Source organism: Pomacea canaliculata, linkage group LG2 (genome assembly GCF_003073045.1).
Source record: "Pomacea canaliculata isolate SZHN2017 linkage group LG2, ASM307304v1, whole genome shotgun sequence".
NCBI classification, from domain to species: domain Eukaryota; kingdom Metazoa; phylum Mollusca; class Gastropoda; order Architaenioglossa; family Ampullariidae; genus Pomacea; species Pomacea canaliculata.
The window spans coordinates 17,149,950-17,169,054 of NC_037591.1; the positions used below are offsets into that span (position 1 = coordinate 17,149,950).

The 19,105-nt window shown below is 40.1% G+C and overlaps 2 protein-coding genes across 4 annotated transcripts; both read left to right on the forward strand.

Annotated features, from left to right (window-relative positions):
• Window positions 1-85: 85 nt before the first annotated feature.
• Window positions 86-6,771, forward strand: LOC112556654 (disrupted in renal carcinoma protein 2-like). The gene is made up of 12 exons (XM_025225853.1): window positions 86-870; window positions 1,860-1,950; window positions 2,182-2,345; window positions 2,697-2,757; window positions 3,129-3,220; window positions 3,391-3,444; window positions 3,805-3,934; window positions 4,241-4,349; window positions 4,676-4,743; window positions 4,986-5,104; window positions 5,414-5,596; window positions 6,187-6,771. Exons 1-12 carry the CDS (start codon window positions 459-461, stop codon window positions 6,336-6,338), a joined length of 1,635 nt encoding a protein of 544 aa, XP_025081638.1. The 5' UTR covers window positions 86-458; the 3' UTR covers window positions 6,339-6,771.
• A 1,979-nt stretch (window positions 6,772-8,750) lies between these two features.
• On the forward strand, window positions 8,751-19,035 carry LOC112557117 (disrupted in renal carcinoma protein 2-like). 3 transcript variants are annotated; one of them, XM_025226763.1, is made up of 13 exons: window positions 8,751-9,201; window positions 11,173-11,712; window positions 12,255-12,345; window positions 12,659-12,822; window positions 13,077-13,155; window positions 14,140-14,228; window positions 14,678-14,734; window positions 15,417-15,546; window positions 15,879-15,987; window positions 16,810-16,877; window positions 17,591-17,709; window positions 17,886-18,068; window positions 18,319-19,035. In XM_025226763.1, the coding sequence occupies exons 2-13, from the start codon at window positions 11,298-11,300 to the stop codon at window positions 18,492-18,494; spliced, it is 1,680 nt and encodes a 559-aa protein (XP_025082548.1). In that variant the 5' UTR covers window positions 8,751-9,201; window positions 11,173-11,297; the 3' UTR covers window positions 18,495-19,035. The 3 variants fall into 3 exon arrangements, with proteins under 3 accessions (XP_025082548.1, XP_025082547.1, XP_025082549.1); XM_025226762.1 differs by having other exon boundaries at window positions 8,751-9,196; XM_025226764.1 differs by having other exon boundaries at window positions 8,751-8,998.
• Window positions 19,036-19,105: the final 70 nt, after the last annotated feature.

Below are 19,105 nucleotides of genomic sequence, written 5' to 3' on the forward strand. Positions count from 1 at the left end.
CAGGGCTCGGATGTTGGACACCCAGCTTTCACATATGTATGCACACACACTGTTACATCATTGAGTGAGCCTCAAGTCCTTCAGAGTGCATGACTCACTCACACGAGCCTTGAAAGTGACCTTAACAGGACCAATTACGAATTGTTTAGCAGCAAAACTTTGAGCGGAAGTACACGCGATGCATTCCACTTAGAGGATTCAACTTAAACCTGCCAAACAACTTCCAGTCTGAATTTTATATTTCTAGTCAGGCGTATTTTTTATCTGGATACGATTTTTATCCTACACTGAGCTATTAAGATACCTTCCTTCAAATATGCTAATGAAGGCCAAAGATTCATGTAGTCATTTCAGTTTCATGTTTCGGGAGAGTCGTTACAGAGGAAGCAGGAAAGTTAAGCTGTTAGTGTCGCTAGCGAGGAGGAGGAGAAGTCACCAGAAGTACATGCCGAGCTATTATGTATAAAACCGACACTGATCCCCTACTCGGGAACCGACCGGGCAAAAGTGCTCAAAAAGTTTCTGATCATGTTTCTCCAGTAGCCGATTATGCCTCCGTCAATTCTGAGATTTCCCATCACCACTGCCAGTCTTGTTCGAGGACTTCACACTCGGATGTCTTGAGAGTGTCTGACCTATCGACACCACCCGGGGAACTGCGGGTGTACAAACGACGATGGTACATTCTGATAATGTATTCGCTGGTGTCGGCTACCCAGTGTGGCGTCTGTTACACGTTTGGACCCATCGCTGCCTCCACGGAGGAGGCGTTCGGGTGGACTGACGCCACCATCGCTCTGCTAAACAACTGGCCTCCTATAGTTTACCTCATTGTGGGAGTTGTGTTCTCTTGGTTGCTGGACGTAAAAGGTGAGCACCGCCATTAATAGGAAAGATATTATTATATACAGTCATTACTAAAATCTTCAATTTGTTTTAAGGTATGGGTAATTGTCTCTCTCCTATCTCTCTCTCAGAGCTGTAAAGAATAAAGTTATTAAAAACACATATTTTTCTGGCTTTACATATAAATATTTCAATTAACAGTGAAAAGAAGATACCCAAAGCACAAATCTGTGTAAAAGTAATCCAGTGACTACTGGCTATCAGGACTAACCCTAACCCTGGACTGTAGGGCAGTACACACCATCTGATCATAGAATGCTTAGAGATAAATATATATATATATAATCTTTGTAACAAAATCTGGAAATTTGTTCTCATGTTGAGCAGTATTTTAGGTAGCACACGCAGCCTAACCGAGGAAGAATTTCTCCTGCTCATTCAAATATTACCTACCATAAAATGCTCAAGACTTGCTTAAAAGTTGACGATAGCTTCCACTCTCTTTTCATTCTAAAAACAAACAAAAACAAAAAACACCAAATGGCAAAAAGGCCTATATGAAAATGAAACAAGATGTACTTCATAAAGGGGTTTCGGTGGGAGCTATCAAGTGAATAGGTAGGTGCATTGAAAACGCAATTGTCCTGTAGACGCTATTGACAAGTTCCTCAGTTCACGTTGACTCCCACAGTGCAAGGAAGGTTTTGAACAGTTGTCAAAATCGGTGACCGATAAAACATTAAAAGACTTCCATACAGTAAACTGTTCATAGACAAAAAAATTCCTTTATATGACACATAAAAGCGAAAAGGTTAACACAGGTACGTTGTCAAATCAGCCCTCCTGTCGCTTTTCCAATCCACTGAAGCCTTGAACTATAATCATAGAAATGTCACAAGGACATCTACTGAATGTGGACCGAATAAGAAAAGTAACGGTTGGCCTTCAATGTTAGAGTGGATGTTTAATGTCGATGATTGCGAGATCCATCTACTGTCTCATTTCCTATGTAGGATTACGGATCTCGTGTCTTCTGATGGGGCTTTTCGTTGCCATAGGAACGACACTGAGATGTATTACTATGGAGCCACCGGCCGTGACATGGTAATATCAACAATAACAGTTACCATCATCATTATTGTCATTGTTGTTGCTGTACGCCATATAACTGTCGCCACTCACACATTTTCCTACTCACACATGCAGCTCACCTCGAACAGGAGCAAGAAACCAATTCTCACCTGTATCCAAAATCCATAAAATAATTGTTGCATGACAAAACCTAAAAGCCACAATCAAAGGACTAGTTCGACAACCATTTTCTTACCTTTAAAGGTTAATGAATATCGGTCAGCTCCTTACCGGACTGGCTGGTCCAGTTGCCATGGCAGCTCCACCATATTTGTCAGTTACCTGGTTTCCTCCTCACGAGAGAACAACAGCCACAGCTGTTGGATGCTCCTTCGCTTCTATTGGCATTGCTGTTTCCTTCATACTCGGTTAGTACAATGTATTACTAAGTTTTTTGATAGTTTCCTAAAAATGATATTGAAACGGAAATGCCTTTTTGTTTTCCCGTAACGTGATATGAGTTGTAAAAGATGATGAGAATGCTAAAAGAGGAAATTTTGCTTGGTATTCACCATGTAGGAATAAGAACTAGCACAAGGTTATATTATTTTGTGATTTCGGTACCTATCCTGAAAGACAATATTTGATTGTGTAAAAAGCAATTCTTCTTTAGTGAAGAAAATTCGCCATGAAAGCACCACCGAGTCCCACTTATAGCTTAATAATTTATATATTTATTTATAATAATTTATTGTGCATCATTGTTTTCCCTCGTCAAGGACCGGAGCTTATTCCAGATGTTCCGTTTAACGCCACAAACTCTTCCATAAATCAGTTCAGGTAAAACAATAAATTGAAAAACAGTTTAGTTGGACCTAGCTAGTCATCATCCTCATGTTATGGCATTTTATTATCTTATATTTTTATTTTATATTTCTTCAATATTCCAAGTTAATTTTCATTTCCTTGAATCTAGCTATACCATCGAAGATTTATTTTCATGCAGTTTCTTAGTATGCACGTGCGTGAGTATATGCGTGAGTCTATTTGTGAGCTGGTGCTTGTGTGTGAATACGCGCGAGTATGTAGGTGCATATATAACATTTTTCGTTTATGTTAACTGATTTTCAAAGTCTTAAAAATTAAGTAACTGATGTTCTGCTTGATACAATTAATAAGCGACTGGTAACCAATCTGTTCGTTCACGTCAGTGGTTTTCAGTTCAAAGAAAATAAGATTTTTCATGACAACAGCACTTCTTGGATACCATGGACTGAGAGCTTTCCCACCACTGAGGCATCTGGTGAGATCCTGCAGACGTATCGTCCATTTCCATAAATGCCTTCATATGTAAAATATATTCATCGATTACAAAATTAGACACTATTGTGTTTCGCATTTAGCTCAGTAGAAGTGAACGTCTAACAGTATGAAGAGACAAAGTTATTGTCGCGCTTGTGTGTGTGTTTTCAGGGGGCCAGAGAATCTTGCAAGAGAAAAAAGCCATTCAACTGTACATGTACATAGGTAAGATCTCCACACAATTTATGCCAGATCCTCATTTTAACACGCCTTGCATCCATCTTCCACTGTGTTTTGTTCAGAAATGCCTACTACTTTCGTTTCATTACTACTACAAAACCCATCTTTGCGGGCCACGCCTTCAATAAAACCTGAGAGCAGCCTAGTGTATTGTGAATATATGAAACATGTGTAAAAACGAAAACAAGGCTAGGTGACAGGTCTTTGATGAAACTGAAACACCCAGTGAAGCGATTCTAGTTTTATTTCTTTGCGTGTTTGTCATCTGTACTTTGTGTTGCCCTTGCCTGTCAGCTGAGGACACAATGTGACTTCCCTGAAGTCTGACTGGGTGTGTGCGTGCAGTTGCTGGTTGGTCCATAGGTCTGTTTCTCATCATGTTGATCTACTTCCCCAACAAACCTCCCCACCCGCCGAGTGCATCCGCCAGCATCCAGCGCACTAGGTTTCTGGCGGGACTCAAGCACCTGTCGAGGTAATCAAGCCTGAGCTCTCTCGCCCCTCCCCATCCGCCCACTACTACTCTCTTTTGTTTTTCGTGTATGAGTGAGTGTATGTTGTAGAAGTGAGCGTGTCTGTGATATGTGAAGATGGGTGCATGGTTGTTATGATTTAGTCTGTGTATGATTTTATGTAAAGCGCTCTGAGCAAATCTTTTGAAAATCGCTATATAAAGCATCATCATCAGCAGCATCAGCATCATCAAAGGTTAAAAAAAAAACAGCGACCAATGTAGTTTGGTTATATTATTTTTTAAAGCCGTTGATCCTATATGTTGCAGACGGGGTCAGTTCTGGCTGGTGTGCTCTGTGAACTGTATTGCTATGGGTGTGCTCGGAGCGTGGAATGGCGTGCTGGACGTTGTTCTGAAACCTCACGGTATCGGGGAGGTCAGCACCCTTTTCCGCTAACAAACCCTTCTATTGCAGTATATAAATTAAATTTAAATTAAATTTAAACTTCAGTTTGTATTTTATTTTATTTTTTTACACATTTAAGTGTTTTATATATATATATACACACCGGTATATTCGAGAGTGCATGTGTTTCAAGGCTCTTAGACTGTTAGGACACACATACATACAGACATGCAGGAAAAAAACAACAACAAAATAAAAAAACAAAAAAAAACACACACAGAAGAGAGAGATGTAGAAGGAAAACACAGAAGGATTTTTTTTCCTTGATTCTGATTTTCATGATGAAATGTAAACAGAAGCAGGTAGGCTGGATTGGTTTCTATGGGCAGCTGAGTGCCTTCATCGTCTCCCTCATCGTGGCAAGGTAAGCTTTAATGAATCTGACTGCGTGTGTGTGTGTGTGCGAGTGCATTACTGAGTATGCATGTTTTGTGTGTTTTTGTGCAAGAGACAGCACTTCTTCTGTCAATCTGTGCATTGCGTTTGGAACTTTATTCTGTAATTTACTCTCTATTTTTATTTAAACGTTGGAGATTATATTTCTTTGACTAAGTCTTTTGAGTTTATTGGCTTTAATAACCTCACTTCATGGCCATGCTTGTCAAGGTGTGCAGATGCATTTTCTAAGATGCTCAAGTGGATAATCATAGGTTTTTATCTCATCGGCACAATATCCTTTCTCGTCATCACACTCACTATCATCAACGTCATCCCGTCATCAATAGGTAAGAAAAATGCTTTTCTCCGCCACTTCTTTGTCGTTTATACATGAAATTTCATTTGTATCATCATTGCATTTTTTTTCTGGCGCTTGTTATAATTTTTTCTTTTCCTTTTCATTATTTCATTTTCTTTTCTTTTTCTGTCTTTTCTCTTTCTGTCTGCTATTTTTTCGTTCTTTTCATTGCTTCATCAAATCAGTTTCCTTTCTTTGTTTCCTATTTTTGTTGTGTTTGTTTTATTAAGTACATTCGCTTTCCTTGTGTTTTATTGTCGATCTCATATAACTTACATGGCTGATATGATGCCCATAGCACTTCTGTACACGTTTACCATCGTGGGCGTCACCGTCCTCAACGCAGCATCGCCGCTGATCTTTGAACTCTCCTGTGAGCTGGCGTACCCGACAGGGGAGGGCACCACAAGCGGGATACTCAGTGTGGCTGAAAACCTCGTCATCGTCATCTTCCTTTTCGTTATGATGATACCTAGCGTCGGTAAGTCAGAAGACTTGGACGGATAGGGGGCGGAGTGGGGAGGAAGAGGGAGATAAGCTGGAAGGGTTCAATATAATATCGCTCTAACGAACACTTCCATGACTCCCTGAAGACTGAGCTGTTAATTTCCGTAACCATCAACTATACTTCATAAAGATTATCTAAAGGTGGAAGCATTTTCCCAAAAAATAAAGCAACTAATCATCAGTACTTCCTTAGAGATGTTCCACATAAATTTTATACGAATTTCTTTCTCAGGCACAATTCACATGTGAATATATTATATTTTATCTGAACTTCCTTCTCAGACAATTTTTGGTGAGAATTTTGAGGGCCATTAAGGGCTTATGCTTAATGTCCTCATGAAACCCTAGACTTTCTTTTTGCTGCATAGATGATCACATGTGGATGTATATTTTTGATACCAGGCCACTCAAGCAGATAATATCTTGGGCTATTCGTACATTGGTGTTACAAGCACTGTATAGTCTTCTAACAAACCTTTTGTTGATAGCCGTGAACTCATTGTATCCCACCTTGCCAGTTCAACTGATAAAGCACCCCGACTTTTTCTTTTTTTCTTTTTACAGGCACGATGTGGACCAACTGGACTATAGTTGGATCTTCTGGATTGAGTCTGCTGCTCTTGCTGTTTTTGAAGGAGAAATACAACCGCCTTGAAATCGACAAAAAATTTACTGCCGAGCAGATGGAGCAGTGCAATCATGGTTGTACAGAGTGATGGTGTATTCAAACCTTCTACCACGAGGCCAACTATAGGCAGGTGCCTAAGGTGCAAGCACTGACAGGCGTGCAGAGATGGTCTGCGTTTGTTTTTTGAATGATAAGACACTGCTTAAATGATTGTTTACAATTCATGTAAAGTACTGCTGTGTAAAGTCTATTATTTATTTCTAACTAACAAATCATACAGACTGTCTTCCTAAAGCTGAATATAGTCATGCCATTAAGTCAGCAGTACGCTCTGTTCGAAACACACATTCATATTAATTTGCAATAAAGATTGCAATAATTCACACAAAACATGTGTCATCAGATATGATGATGATGATGATGATGATGATGATGATGATGATGATGATGATGATGATGATGATGATGATGATGATGATGTAGTTTTGTAGCACGCTAGTATCCGCATCACAAAGATGCGCTCAATGCGCGGTGATCCCAGCAGCCACCAAACTGCAGGTCAAATGAAAACTTCAAATAAATTTAAACAAGTGAGTCTTAAGATTTTTCTTGAAAGATGCAATACTATCAGACTCCTTGGTCGAGAGGAGAAGCGAGTTCCATAAAAGCGGGGCTACATTGGAGAAGGATCTAAAACCCGCTGTCTTCTTGTTGGAAAGAGATCACAGACAATAATAATACGATTGACCGATGTGATTTATTATGGAAACGAACTTTAAACTGCTGCTGTAAAGACAGCTGGGACCATCAAGGAAGACAACTGCTGTTCTCATCTCTCTTCATTTAACTACTGGGATAAAGACTGGGATTATTAAAGATGAGATCTCCTGATTTCCATCTCCTCTTTTTCATGTAAATCGTTTTTTCTTTCCATTTCTCATTCCATGCATTTTCCTTGTTTTCCGAAGTACTGTCAGTGCCTTGAACTGTATGAGTGTAAAGTAAAGTGTGTACAAATGATTGCCTCGAATACAATCTCTGAAAACAATAATGCATGAATACAGCAATTCGCTATTCAGTAAAAGTTTTGTTCTTCATGATTGTCACGGACCAGTCCGTTTTTCAGTGTTTGTTAACCCCTTTGTAACTGAATAGCTGGTGGAATAAGAAAAAGACTTAGAAGAATTTGCGAGTATGTTAGTGGGGAGGGTATCAATTTGTTCAAATGCCCACCACACCCCCTGCACGTGGGACGCTTGTCAAGCGACAGCTAGTTTAGAACTAAAAATAGATGGAGGGAAAAGATGAACCCATCCTCCGAACTGCGTGTTACCAAAGACTTATATATAGACCATTAGTCTTAGTTATAGATATTGTGCTGTCAGTTTATGATATTCTATGTTGAATAATTTATATCTTAAAAATTACAGAAAATATGCAGCCATTGTATAACAATTTAAAATATAAACTTTAGTAATTGCTCCTTCCAGCTCCTTAAATCCTTTTTCTGGAACCGAAGACGAAGTTACAGATAAAGACCAATATTCTAATGTGATGTGGGTGGGGATTATTGTATAACCTAGAGGTGGGAAGGGTAGCGGTCAATCAATAAGGCCACCTAGTCACCTGTCTGGTGGGTCGCTACCGTCAAGCAGCAAGTACTGGTCGGTCATGTCCGACATGACACCTTGCTGAAAACGGCCCTCCAAGGTCACATTGAAGGGGGTCGACACATGGCAAACAAAAGACAAGCCGGGTGACTAACCTGAAGGAGTGGACAAACTGCTCATTAGGGGACCTTTTCTACTGAATTCATCTCTGCTGCGCTTCACTAGAACTCCCCAGCGACAGGTAACAATGCTCGCCACTTCTACGATAGATGAATGAAGTCAGCCATGTTTTTTTTTTTTCTTGCCTCACCGACGTCTTCTTTCCACACACCCCTAGAAGACTGTCGTATCGGGCAACATGACTGAACCCTACCTCCTCCCCCCCCCACACACACACAGACACACCAATAGAATGAAAAAAACGAAATAAAGAGAGGGTTCTTTTATTCCGATCTTTGAGAAGGGGGTGTTGTTGGAAGGCGGTAGACAATAACGCTATAGTATTTTAATGCGATAGGGTGGGGATTATTGTATAGCTTGAAGGTGGGTAGCAGTCAACCAAGATATCGAAAGACCCCCAAACTTTGCTCTAATAAGAATTTGTGGGCGTCGCACGATTTGCGTTTTGTGCGCTACATCCAACGACTATTTATAAACAGCTCTTCATTACCAAAATCATTTCCGTCAGAGTGTGCAGACTGTCACCAAAGCTAGAACATGGCCTCATACAATCTTTCGGTTCACGTTTATTCACGTTTATCTCCTACCCCTCACCTATCTGCACGGCGCTATCAGTAGCAGGTAATCAAGTACTTCCAACCTGTAGGTATACTGTGGAGCCTAGCAGGCAATTAGCTTCATTACAACCAGTCAAACAGCGACTTTTGTTAGCTGCGGGCCACTTGACCGAAGGTCGCCGCAACGCCCCCATCACATCATCGACCTCTTTGTCAGCTGTACCACAATGTATAGTTAGTTTGTGGTACCACCAAAGACTGGCCGGGGGTTAAACCACACGTCCGGTTAAACCACACGGGGGTTAAACCCGTTAAACCACACGTCCGTGGTGTCACAGCCCAACGTCGTCTGCTAGAGGTGTCAGGGGAAATCACTCCATGGCGCTGCTCGTCAGTTTTGAGTTGAGTGTGCCACGAATTGACAGGAAAGGCTGAAAAGGCAACTAATTTTACTGATTCTTTACCCTTTTCCTCTGAATGTGAGTGTGGATGGGCGTGTGAGTGTGTGGGGGTCATGAATGGGCGGATGTATGCGCGGACTGATATGGTTGTGCGTCTTCGTGGAGTGGAGCTTTACAGCTGCAAGGTGCAAGATGCAGGTGAGGTTGGTAATGGTAGATTTTGTTGCTGTTGGCTTAATATGATTATCCTTAGAGGAACATTCTCAAGTACGATATAACGTTGCAGCCTTTTGTGTTTCGTTGCCTATCCTGTTATACCTGTTATAAGTGGGCTAAAAATAATATAATTACATTCATGTAAAGTGACGCTTATTGCTTCCTGGGATTAACTCTTTAAAATCCAAACCAAATTTTACTTTAGTTATGCATTTTTTTAGACAAGGTGTTTGGGATTTTAACAAAAGGATCAGATAAAGTAAAAACGAAAGCGTTTGTGAAACATATTGTTAATGTTCTTTTTTATTCAGTTCTATGGTGCATGCACAAACACACCACTCCATTTAGATGGGATAATTAGACCTCTGACCTTGTGGTTGTTGGGAGTTGGGAGTAAGATGTTACATACCCCACCTATCTTCTCTCTTGGAGCCATACCTTTCCCAGCACCTGTGTATAAAATATGCTGCTTCACTGGGTCTTGAACCTTCTAGTATGTGGGCCTTTCGGCTTCAGGTTAATCACTAGGCTATACACTTCCCCATAAGGATTTTTTGTTTGCCTACAGTCGGTCAGTCATTCAAATACTAACCAGGCTGAAAATAAGTCCAATTATTACTGTGTGACTATGATTGACATATGCATGCACATGAAGTTACACATACCATCACAATAAATTGATATATGTATAGATTTATAAGCACTGTCTTTAAACACGCATATTAACACAGCTGCGTACATCTGAATAAACATTTTGACAGCCCACTATATTCATCTACATCCGCTCTTCTCCCGATAAACCCAACAAAGAACAAGAAAAACAATGAAGATGGAAAAAAAATGTAGATAATGAGATTATTCATTTAATAGTGAGCAATAAAATGACCCCAATTTGCTTGGAAAATTGGCAGAAAGCACAGTAGACTGGAAAACAAAAATTAGTTCAATGAGTGGTTGATAAATTTAAAATAACAGGCTTTGGTCAGATACAAAAGTTTAAGTGATGTAAACAGGATAGACACAATTGTTCTCTACATTTCACTTCCTTTTTCCTTGTTCGGCAAGTATTCAATTCAAATAGAAATTTTTGCACATATGTTACCCAGAAGATGCACTAGGGTGCTTTTGGTTCCTTTTGGGTGTAATTTTTGTTGATCTGATGCTTTACTTTTCTTGCATAAATTTTTACTTAAACAGAACACCTATTGGTTTCATAAAAATGAAGCCAGAGCACATGATTTCTTAACACCAAGGTTATTTTCTGCATATTCCTGATACTGTTGTGTTAATGTACAGAGACCTGAGGTTTATGATGATAGCAGTTGATAGCCAGAGCCAGTGTGTGAATTTTGAATAGGGCTGTTTTCTTTTAACATTTTTTGCATACCAGCCAACTTTGGTCTCAGAAAATTACAGGGTTCAAGCTGTAATAATTTATTAATGTTAGGCAGAGACAAAGCAAGGTTATTTACTGACACTGAACTTTGTTTTATGTGCATCAGATGACTTCCTTAGTATAGAGATAACCCACAAATGATAAAGCTGTACTTATTTGATGGGTGGATTTATTGGTATGTGTTCCAATAATTGGTGTCCTGTTTCTAGTTTAAGATAACATACTTTTACATTATCGGTCTGCACTTATTGTAGGTAACCAATATAGGTATTAAGGGAAGCGCAGTCTTATTTTATATTTCCTTACTGCTGGATTATATTTGATGACTGTTTCCTTTATTGTTGTTCATTTTGATCAAAAGTCAGCCGGTTAAAAGGCAGTAGTATAATAATAATAAATGCATTATTTTTATAGCACATCCTCACACTCGTAAAGAGCATACCCTTAGTGTTTAATGATAGTATGGCTTTAGATTGCTACAAATGTAGTGATAAAAAAGTAGTTGCATGAAGCTATTTGTTGACTTACCATCCTTTTTATCTTATTCTCCTTTTCATTTCAGAACATGTCGCTCATAATGAATGGAGAGCAGCTAAACCCAAGCTGGCAACGTGGGAGGTGAATCCTCTAGCTATTGCTCTGCCAGCTTGGACTTCTCACTCCCCTTGAACTCTGACTGTAACCACAATGGATGAAGCAAAGCAACCACTTCTGCCCCGCTGTGATGGAGCATCACCATCATTCCTTAGCACACAGTACTCTTCTATACAAGCTGAAAAATACGATGGACATGAAGGCTCTCTAACAGACCACGGTGTCACATTGCCCCAAAAATCGGAAGTTGGTGAACCTCAGAGCATTAAGGATAAGGATGACCATCAGGAAGATTTGAAGGTCTACAAGAGACGCTGGTACATCCTGATCCTCTTCTCCCTGCTGGCTGCTACACAGGGTGCCATCTGGAACACATTTGGACCCATTTCTTCCTCCAGCCAAGATGCCTTTGGCTGGCACAATGCCGACATTGCTCTGCTGAGTGACTGGGGCCCTATATCGTATATCATCTCTGGAATCTTCTTCTCATGGATGATGAATGTCAAAGGTAAGGTAAATTTTTTTCATGATGTTTATGACAACTTCAATGATGAGTAAGACAACAACAGGATAACAACCGTTTAAGTGGATGAGTAGTGTATGTGCTGCAAGCCCATGGAGGTGAAAATTACATTGGCACTGATTTTATTTGATCACCCCTTGAGGGATGGAGAAGTTGACATGATATACAAAAAGTATGCAGGTCACTTATGTAGCATCTTTATACAGAGCTTGAATGATTGTAAAAAAAATAAATAAGAGTATTACACAACATCAGCTAAACATAATAAGGATACTATTATTTTATAACAGAGAGAATCTTTATGCATTCTATAATTCCAATATAGATCTCTCTCATGCAGTCCAGAGAACATAATATTTTTGCACCACAGATGCTTAGAGAGAATCCTTCTTTGAACCTTAGAGCATTACTTGTGTTTTGAGCCTGAATAATGAAATTTTGCATATTTATACACACCTTGGTTGGTGACGGAAGAGTGTGTGGCTGCACTGACCCTATGAGGTAAATGTTGCATGTTTTTGACACAGGTCTGCGGCCATCCTGCGTGCTAACCATGTTTTTGATTGCTCTTGGGGCATCTGTGAGGTGCATCACCATGGAACCCCCTCTAGTCACATGGTAAAGATGGTATTAATGATGGTCACGATGATGACAACAAGTTGCTAGCTTTTCTTTTCCTATCATGTTTTGTTTTTTGGAGATAATTTTAGGTTAATAGTATTACTCCAGCAGATATGATATGTATATATAACTGCAGTGTAGCACCAGTGACTAATTAGTAGCGACTACACTTTGGCAATGGGGTTGTCCCCATCACATTTTTTATGACTTTCTCATCTTGACAGAAACATTTGCTCTTTTCCTTTAAACAGGCATGCTAGGTGGAAAATTTATAGTTATTCAAAATGGTGCTGGCTGTGAAATGTTTCAGGATGATGAATATAGGGCAAATGCTGAATGGACTAGGAGGGCCAGTAGCTATGGCAGGTGCCCCAGTGATTTCCTCTGTATGGTTTCCATCACGGGAACGAACAACAGCCACTGCTGTTGGTACCATTATGGCCAGCTTTGGAACTGGGGCATCCTTCTTGATAGGTAGGCTCTTGTATATGTGTATTGAAGGGAAGGGGGCTGCATGTGTGAAGCTGAAAAAAAAGTTTGTGTATGTTTTCTGGATATATTGGTGGTTACTGGGTAAACTTGAAATCAAAATCCACGAAACTCTCAGCCGTACTAAACTTTGCTGGGCGTTCTCTGCTGTTAGCTAACCTTATAACCCGTTCTTGTTTATCGTTATGACTGCTATGGTTTTCATTTCTCGTAGAAGAAAGATTTTCTATTTACTTCAGGTCCATTGATCGTTCCTGATGTCCCTGACAACACATCGACCACATCGACCACATCGACCACATCGTCTCCTATATCCAGGTTATCATTTTCTGAAGTTGTGAATTTTATAGCTGAATCTTATCTAAAAATACTTGCTCCCCATGATCATCTCCCTTTAATAAAATTTAGGCCATTGAATAACTACTTTCTGTTTAAGAAATGTAGGCCATTTGAGATCCCTAGAAATAGAAGGCTTTGTAGAAGATGTAGGAGATAAATTTCATTATCTATTTAATTGTAAAAATATTTTTTTAACCAACATAAAAATCCTAATGCTTTTAAGTTCCTTTATTAACTTCAATTAAAAAAGTCCCTTAGATTAACTCTATTTGTAAAGTTATTACTGAGGACGGTGAACTAAAAAAAAAATAATTTATGTATATTTTTATAAGAAATAGAGAGATCGAGAGAATGATAGAGAGATTTTACATATGTATGTGAGGATATGAGCGAGTATAGACTTAGGTAAGTTTAAGAAGGACAGATAATCACTCAATGAAAATTTATCTATTGTTATCCATGTGTTTATACTTTGATTTATTGGATTACATATGCAGATGTGAATTAAAGGGCTAGAAGAAGGAAAGAGTGAGAGATACAGAAAATTAGCTTTTAATATATTAGCTTTTATAAACCGATCAGGAAAATATCTGTGTGTAGGTGCGAGTGAGAGATATTGTATAGGAATGAGTCTGAATATGTGCATTTGTGTATATCATATATTTTCTTGAATATTATAATACCCCTTAATGCGGGACAGATGAATAAAGAATCTTGAATCGACATAGATGAGATCATTTGTATTCTTGTGACAACAAAGTCCAACCATGAAAATCCAATTAAGAAGATTTTTTTTCTTTAGGTGTTTGGAAGTAATGTGAATTAAGCTGGTTTTGCATGAATTTGCCTATCACTTCGTGACATTAGCATGCTCTTTTGTTGACATATTGAGATCTTTGTGCTTTACATCATCATTGGAAAAGTTTTACCTCATGCACATTGCTGGTTCCTTTTTGTTAACAGCACAGTCAGCATATTGCTTAGGGAGGATGGCCAACATACAAGTAGTCTACATGCTCTTCAATATTCTGCTGCTAATACAACCATCCTACGTAAGAGTGTTTCTTTGTCTCTCCTCTTCACTGCAACAAAGCTGGTGCTTTAAAGCAAGCCTAAATATGTAACTGTCCCTGACTGCCTTTCTGACTGTGACTTTGTTCATCCACAGATGACTTCTCCATTTTGTTCTAGATCTCATTTCTTGTTGTCTGTCATAGATGACAGAAGAAGCTGTTTATACACTGGCCTCACCATTATTTTTGTTATTAAACAATTTATGATCTTCTGTTTTGTTGCAGCAGACAGACAATCAGACAGGCAGACAGTGAGGCACACTGTCAGAAAGACAGACAGTGAGACAAATAGGTAGTGAGATAAAGTCAGATAGGCAGGCCGTGAGGAAGGCAGTCAGGAAGTATTGTAAATAGGAAAAGGAAAAGGATAATGAGTGACTTCGTTTGAAATGATATGTGAAAACATCATCATCTAAATCTTGTTTCAGCTCCTGAAGTCAGAATAGCGAATGAGAAGAAGGCAATTCATCTACTTATGTATATAGGTATGTAAAGACAAACTGATGCTTACAGATGCTTTTGTTATCAAATGATCTTTCTGCATTCTGTTACTGTCGTGAATAATATGTCAGTGCTCTTGCTTGGTTCTCTCTCTTCTCTCTCTATCTCCCTCCATGTACTTTGGCCGTACCAGTGTCATCGGCCGCAATAGAGCGCTTATTTAGTGCGGCCGGATTGTTGTTGAGTAAGTTACGAAAACGGATGTCACCAGCTGTCGTTATAAACTCTGTGTATATCAGATTTGCTTGTAAGATGAAAATTGTGGAAATGGTTCGGGTATTACCTGGATTAACTGATTTATTAGAAACCGTCGGTGAGCAGGAAATTGATAGTGTTCTGAATGAGCAGAGTGACATAGAAATAGAATGAGAGTGTCAGAATGATACTGAATTGTCATACTTAGATTATACTTTTGAGTGTTAAAGTTAATAAATTTTGTCGTTTTGCATGTCTCTTTGTACATGTAGTCCTATTTAGTAGACACTATACCTAAACTTTCATAAATTTAATGATAATGGAAATCCCGTGGGATGGGATGGGACAGGTATAAATTGCCATGGGATGGGATGGAAAAATATGTCTCATGGACAACCCTGGTGATAGCCTTCACGTATCATCTTGAGTCTTAGCAGTACATGAACACCGCTTCATTTGTGTCCTTTCCAGAGGCCGCGTGGGCCATTGGCTTATTTCTTCTGATGCTGATCTACTTCCCAAGCAAACCGCCACTGCCTCCATGTACGTCTGCTGCTCTGCAACGAGAAGATTTCCTCGTGGGGCTGAAGCGCTTAGCAAAGTACTGAACGGAGTTCCTTTTTCTTCCTTTATGAGGCTGTACATATGGGTTGGTTGTAGACATGTCTGGATGTTTTCGATCATGTGTAAACATTATCACGAGGAGAAGATTACATATTTTTTGGAATCTTTTTGTTGTCTTCAGCTTCGCAAGCATGCAACAACTGCAATGACATGTAAGACATAAGAAATCATTCATTCTATCAGTACATCTTGTGTCTGTAAACTGCATGTCTCAAAGAACCTCCTCCGGGCTCTCTGCCTCCCCCCACAGACGTGTGTGTTGCTATAGTTGCGGTTTTAGTTATGGAGGCTGTGATTTGTGCGATCCAGGCGTCCGCAGTTCTGGCTGGTGGTGGTCATTTACGGCGTGTCGACAGGTGTCAACAACTGCTGGGCCAGTGTGCTGGACATGGTGCTTTCTCCACACGGCATCGGCGAGGTGCGTGCAAATTGTATGTGAGCGTACATGTGTGTGCGCGCGCAGGCGTGTGTGTAAATATATAAGTATTATACGTTTGTATGCGCGTCCGTGTGTGCTTGTGTGTAGGCGATAGGAGAGGGGCAGGTGTGGGGATGATGTACCCGGGCTTGGCCTTGGTCAGTTAATTTTTTTCCTTTTAAAGAAAGGTTGATTTAACAGGCCTCCCTCACTCTGGGGATTTATTCTATGGAGCGGGATTACTACGTACAGGTTTGATCCTTTGATGTCATTTTTCCTCTTTTACTCGACTCACGTGTAAACAAACTCTATGTTCAGGAAGTGATATAGATGTGTACTTGTCAAAATGTTTGCAGTCTATATTACCTTATTGAATGAAAAGTAGATATTGACAATCGATTTGCAAGCATATTGTTATATACTGGTGAAATAATTTACAATTACAAGGGGCCCGCCGTAGAGGTCTGCCCCGGGGCCCGAGCTGGCTTTGGGCGGCCCTGGTTGTGTGTGATTGCATTTGTGTTCCAGGGGATCTGTGTGGGCGAATTTCGATATAGGCATTCAGTGCTTTTCATTCTTGCTTGATTTTATTAATTTTTGACATCCTCTGCTTCTGTCTGTTTTCTATGAATGCTGATGTTTTTTTTTTCACTTGTCATTCTTTTCCTTTCCTCTATTTGTGTAGCTCTTTGACCGTTTCTCTGTCCCTCAAGACGAAAGATGGGCTATCGAGTGTCTAGCATGTTTTGAACGTCTTCGTTCTCAACAGCATTGGCAATACAGCGATTATTATTAATTGATTATGACTGATATGTGTTTTAGATGGAAGCTGGATGGATGGGCTTCTACTCCATATGTGCCAGCTCTGTCGTCACTATTGTCGTCGCCTGGTGGGTGCCCGACCACTTGTCTTCTGCTCTTTTCTTGTCCTTTCTCACGTCGTACTTTCTTAAAAATTGTGCATGATGGGAGTGGGTAAGCACGCACGCACACACACAAACAAACACACCACGAGATAGTGAACACATCACCAGAAAAGATCTTTACTGCTTGAAATCGACGCCCAAAGTAACAGTCCCCTTTGTTTCACCCTGAAGCGTCAGGGATAAGTGTAGTGTTTTAAAAGAATAGCGGCTTGCAAAATGTCTTTGTGTTGATTGGCTAAAGCTCAGTGTAAGATACTGTTTCTCCAAATTTGGATGAAAAGCCTTCTGCCTGTCATGAGATATACGCCTACAAGCATCACCATGCACAGAAAAAGGTCAAAATCATGATCTCATGATATGGCTTTTAAAAATATATTCGAGTCTTTCCATTGGCTGAAGCTTTGCAACGTAAATGTGTTTGTTGTTGACATCTTTCTGGTGATGTGCATACACTTGAAGCGAAAAGTGGGAGATAACCCAAATTTGGGGAAATATCTTGCACCGAGATTGCGCCAGTCATTATAACGAAAATTGTATCCCACTAGACCTATTATTTTAGTGCTTTATGATGTAATGTAAGCCAAGTTGGATTTTATGTTTTATTGCAGCCAGAAGCCTAAGATAACGCACTTGTCTCCGGTCTGTAATGTACATCTGTCAGTGGATTGTCTGTTTAGGTTCGCTGACCACATTTCGCGTATCCTCAAGTGGCTGGTGTTTGTGTTCTACGCCCTCAGTACCGGAGCCTTTGCCGTCTTCACTCTGGCCTGCATCAATGTCGTGCCTTCCTATACAGGTACTGCAACATGTCGGCTCCTTATCTCCTAAACCTTCTATAATGTTACTATAAGGAGAACATTTCAAACGCGTATATTACATGTGATATACATATAGTGAGACACAGATGAACAGATAGACACAGGTTATTTTGCACTGCTTTTGCTCAATGTCCTCGGGTTTGCTGTCCTGTAGCGGTCTTCTACGTGTCCATCATCGTGGGCTCCATCACGCTGAACACAGCAGTGCCGCTGTTGTACGAGCTGTCGTGTGAGCTTGCCTACCCGACAGGCGAGGCCACATCCAACGGTATCATGACAATCGCCAACAACTTTGTCGGCCTCATCTTCCTCTTCGTCCTCATGGACCCTAACGTTGGTACGTATACTTACCTCAAACCTGGAGGAGGAATAACTTTGATCTTTGGGTCTTTTTATTGTAGTTAATTTATCGTGCAGTTATAAATAGAACTGTCGCCAGCAGGAAACGGCAGGAGAATATTATGTTTTGCTGAAAAAAAGTTAATTTGGAGGAAAAGGATTGCATTGTAGCAGCATACAAGCAGTTTTACTCGATTGTTCCCAAAATTCTTAAATCATTGCTGACGACTGACTGCACGTTCGATCAGGTACCATGTGGACCAACTGGACAATGGTCGGGACCATCGGAATCTGCATACCCATGATTCTGGCGATGAAGGAGAGCTACAACCGCTTAGACGTGGACGAGGTCAACCCCACCATGGCGAGCATCAACGTCGAAATCACCGTTCCGGACCCTCCACCGTCAGTCCAGGCTGCGTGATCAAGCTGGTGTGATTGCAATGTTCGTGAGAAACTGTGCACCTGTATCTTGCACAATTAATTGTCACGATAGCTCTCGAACAGTGCGAGAGTTCACACTATTTAAAAGTATATAATAGGCTGACATTAGGTATAGATCGTGGACGAATGATATTTATTGTAGGTTACTTGTTTATTAGAATGATTGCGTTTTCATATACGCCGGTACACGATCGAACGCTCGCTTACACACACACGTGTGTTTGTGTGTACGCATAACCTAGGCCCTTGTGGCATGCCCTCTGGGTACCAATAAAGTGCTGGTATAGATGCAGCCAGGCCAGAATACAGAATCGTCTGGGTTCTGTATCTGCTGTGGCACTTTGAACTGAGTGTTGACTGCGTTTCCTTGAACTTTGTTAGCATCATGTGCTATGCATGTGTGAGTGTGCGTGCTCGCATGTATTTCGATGTGTCTATGAAGGATATTTTTTACCATGCTGCTATGAATACATTTTTATGCACTGTCGTTTAAATTGCGCAATAAACATATCAAAATTGAATGTTTTATTTTTAATCTGTTGTATTTTCATCGTTTTAATAAATAAAACGCAATGTGCATACAAGCAATAT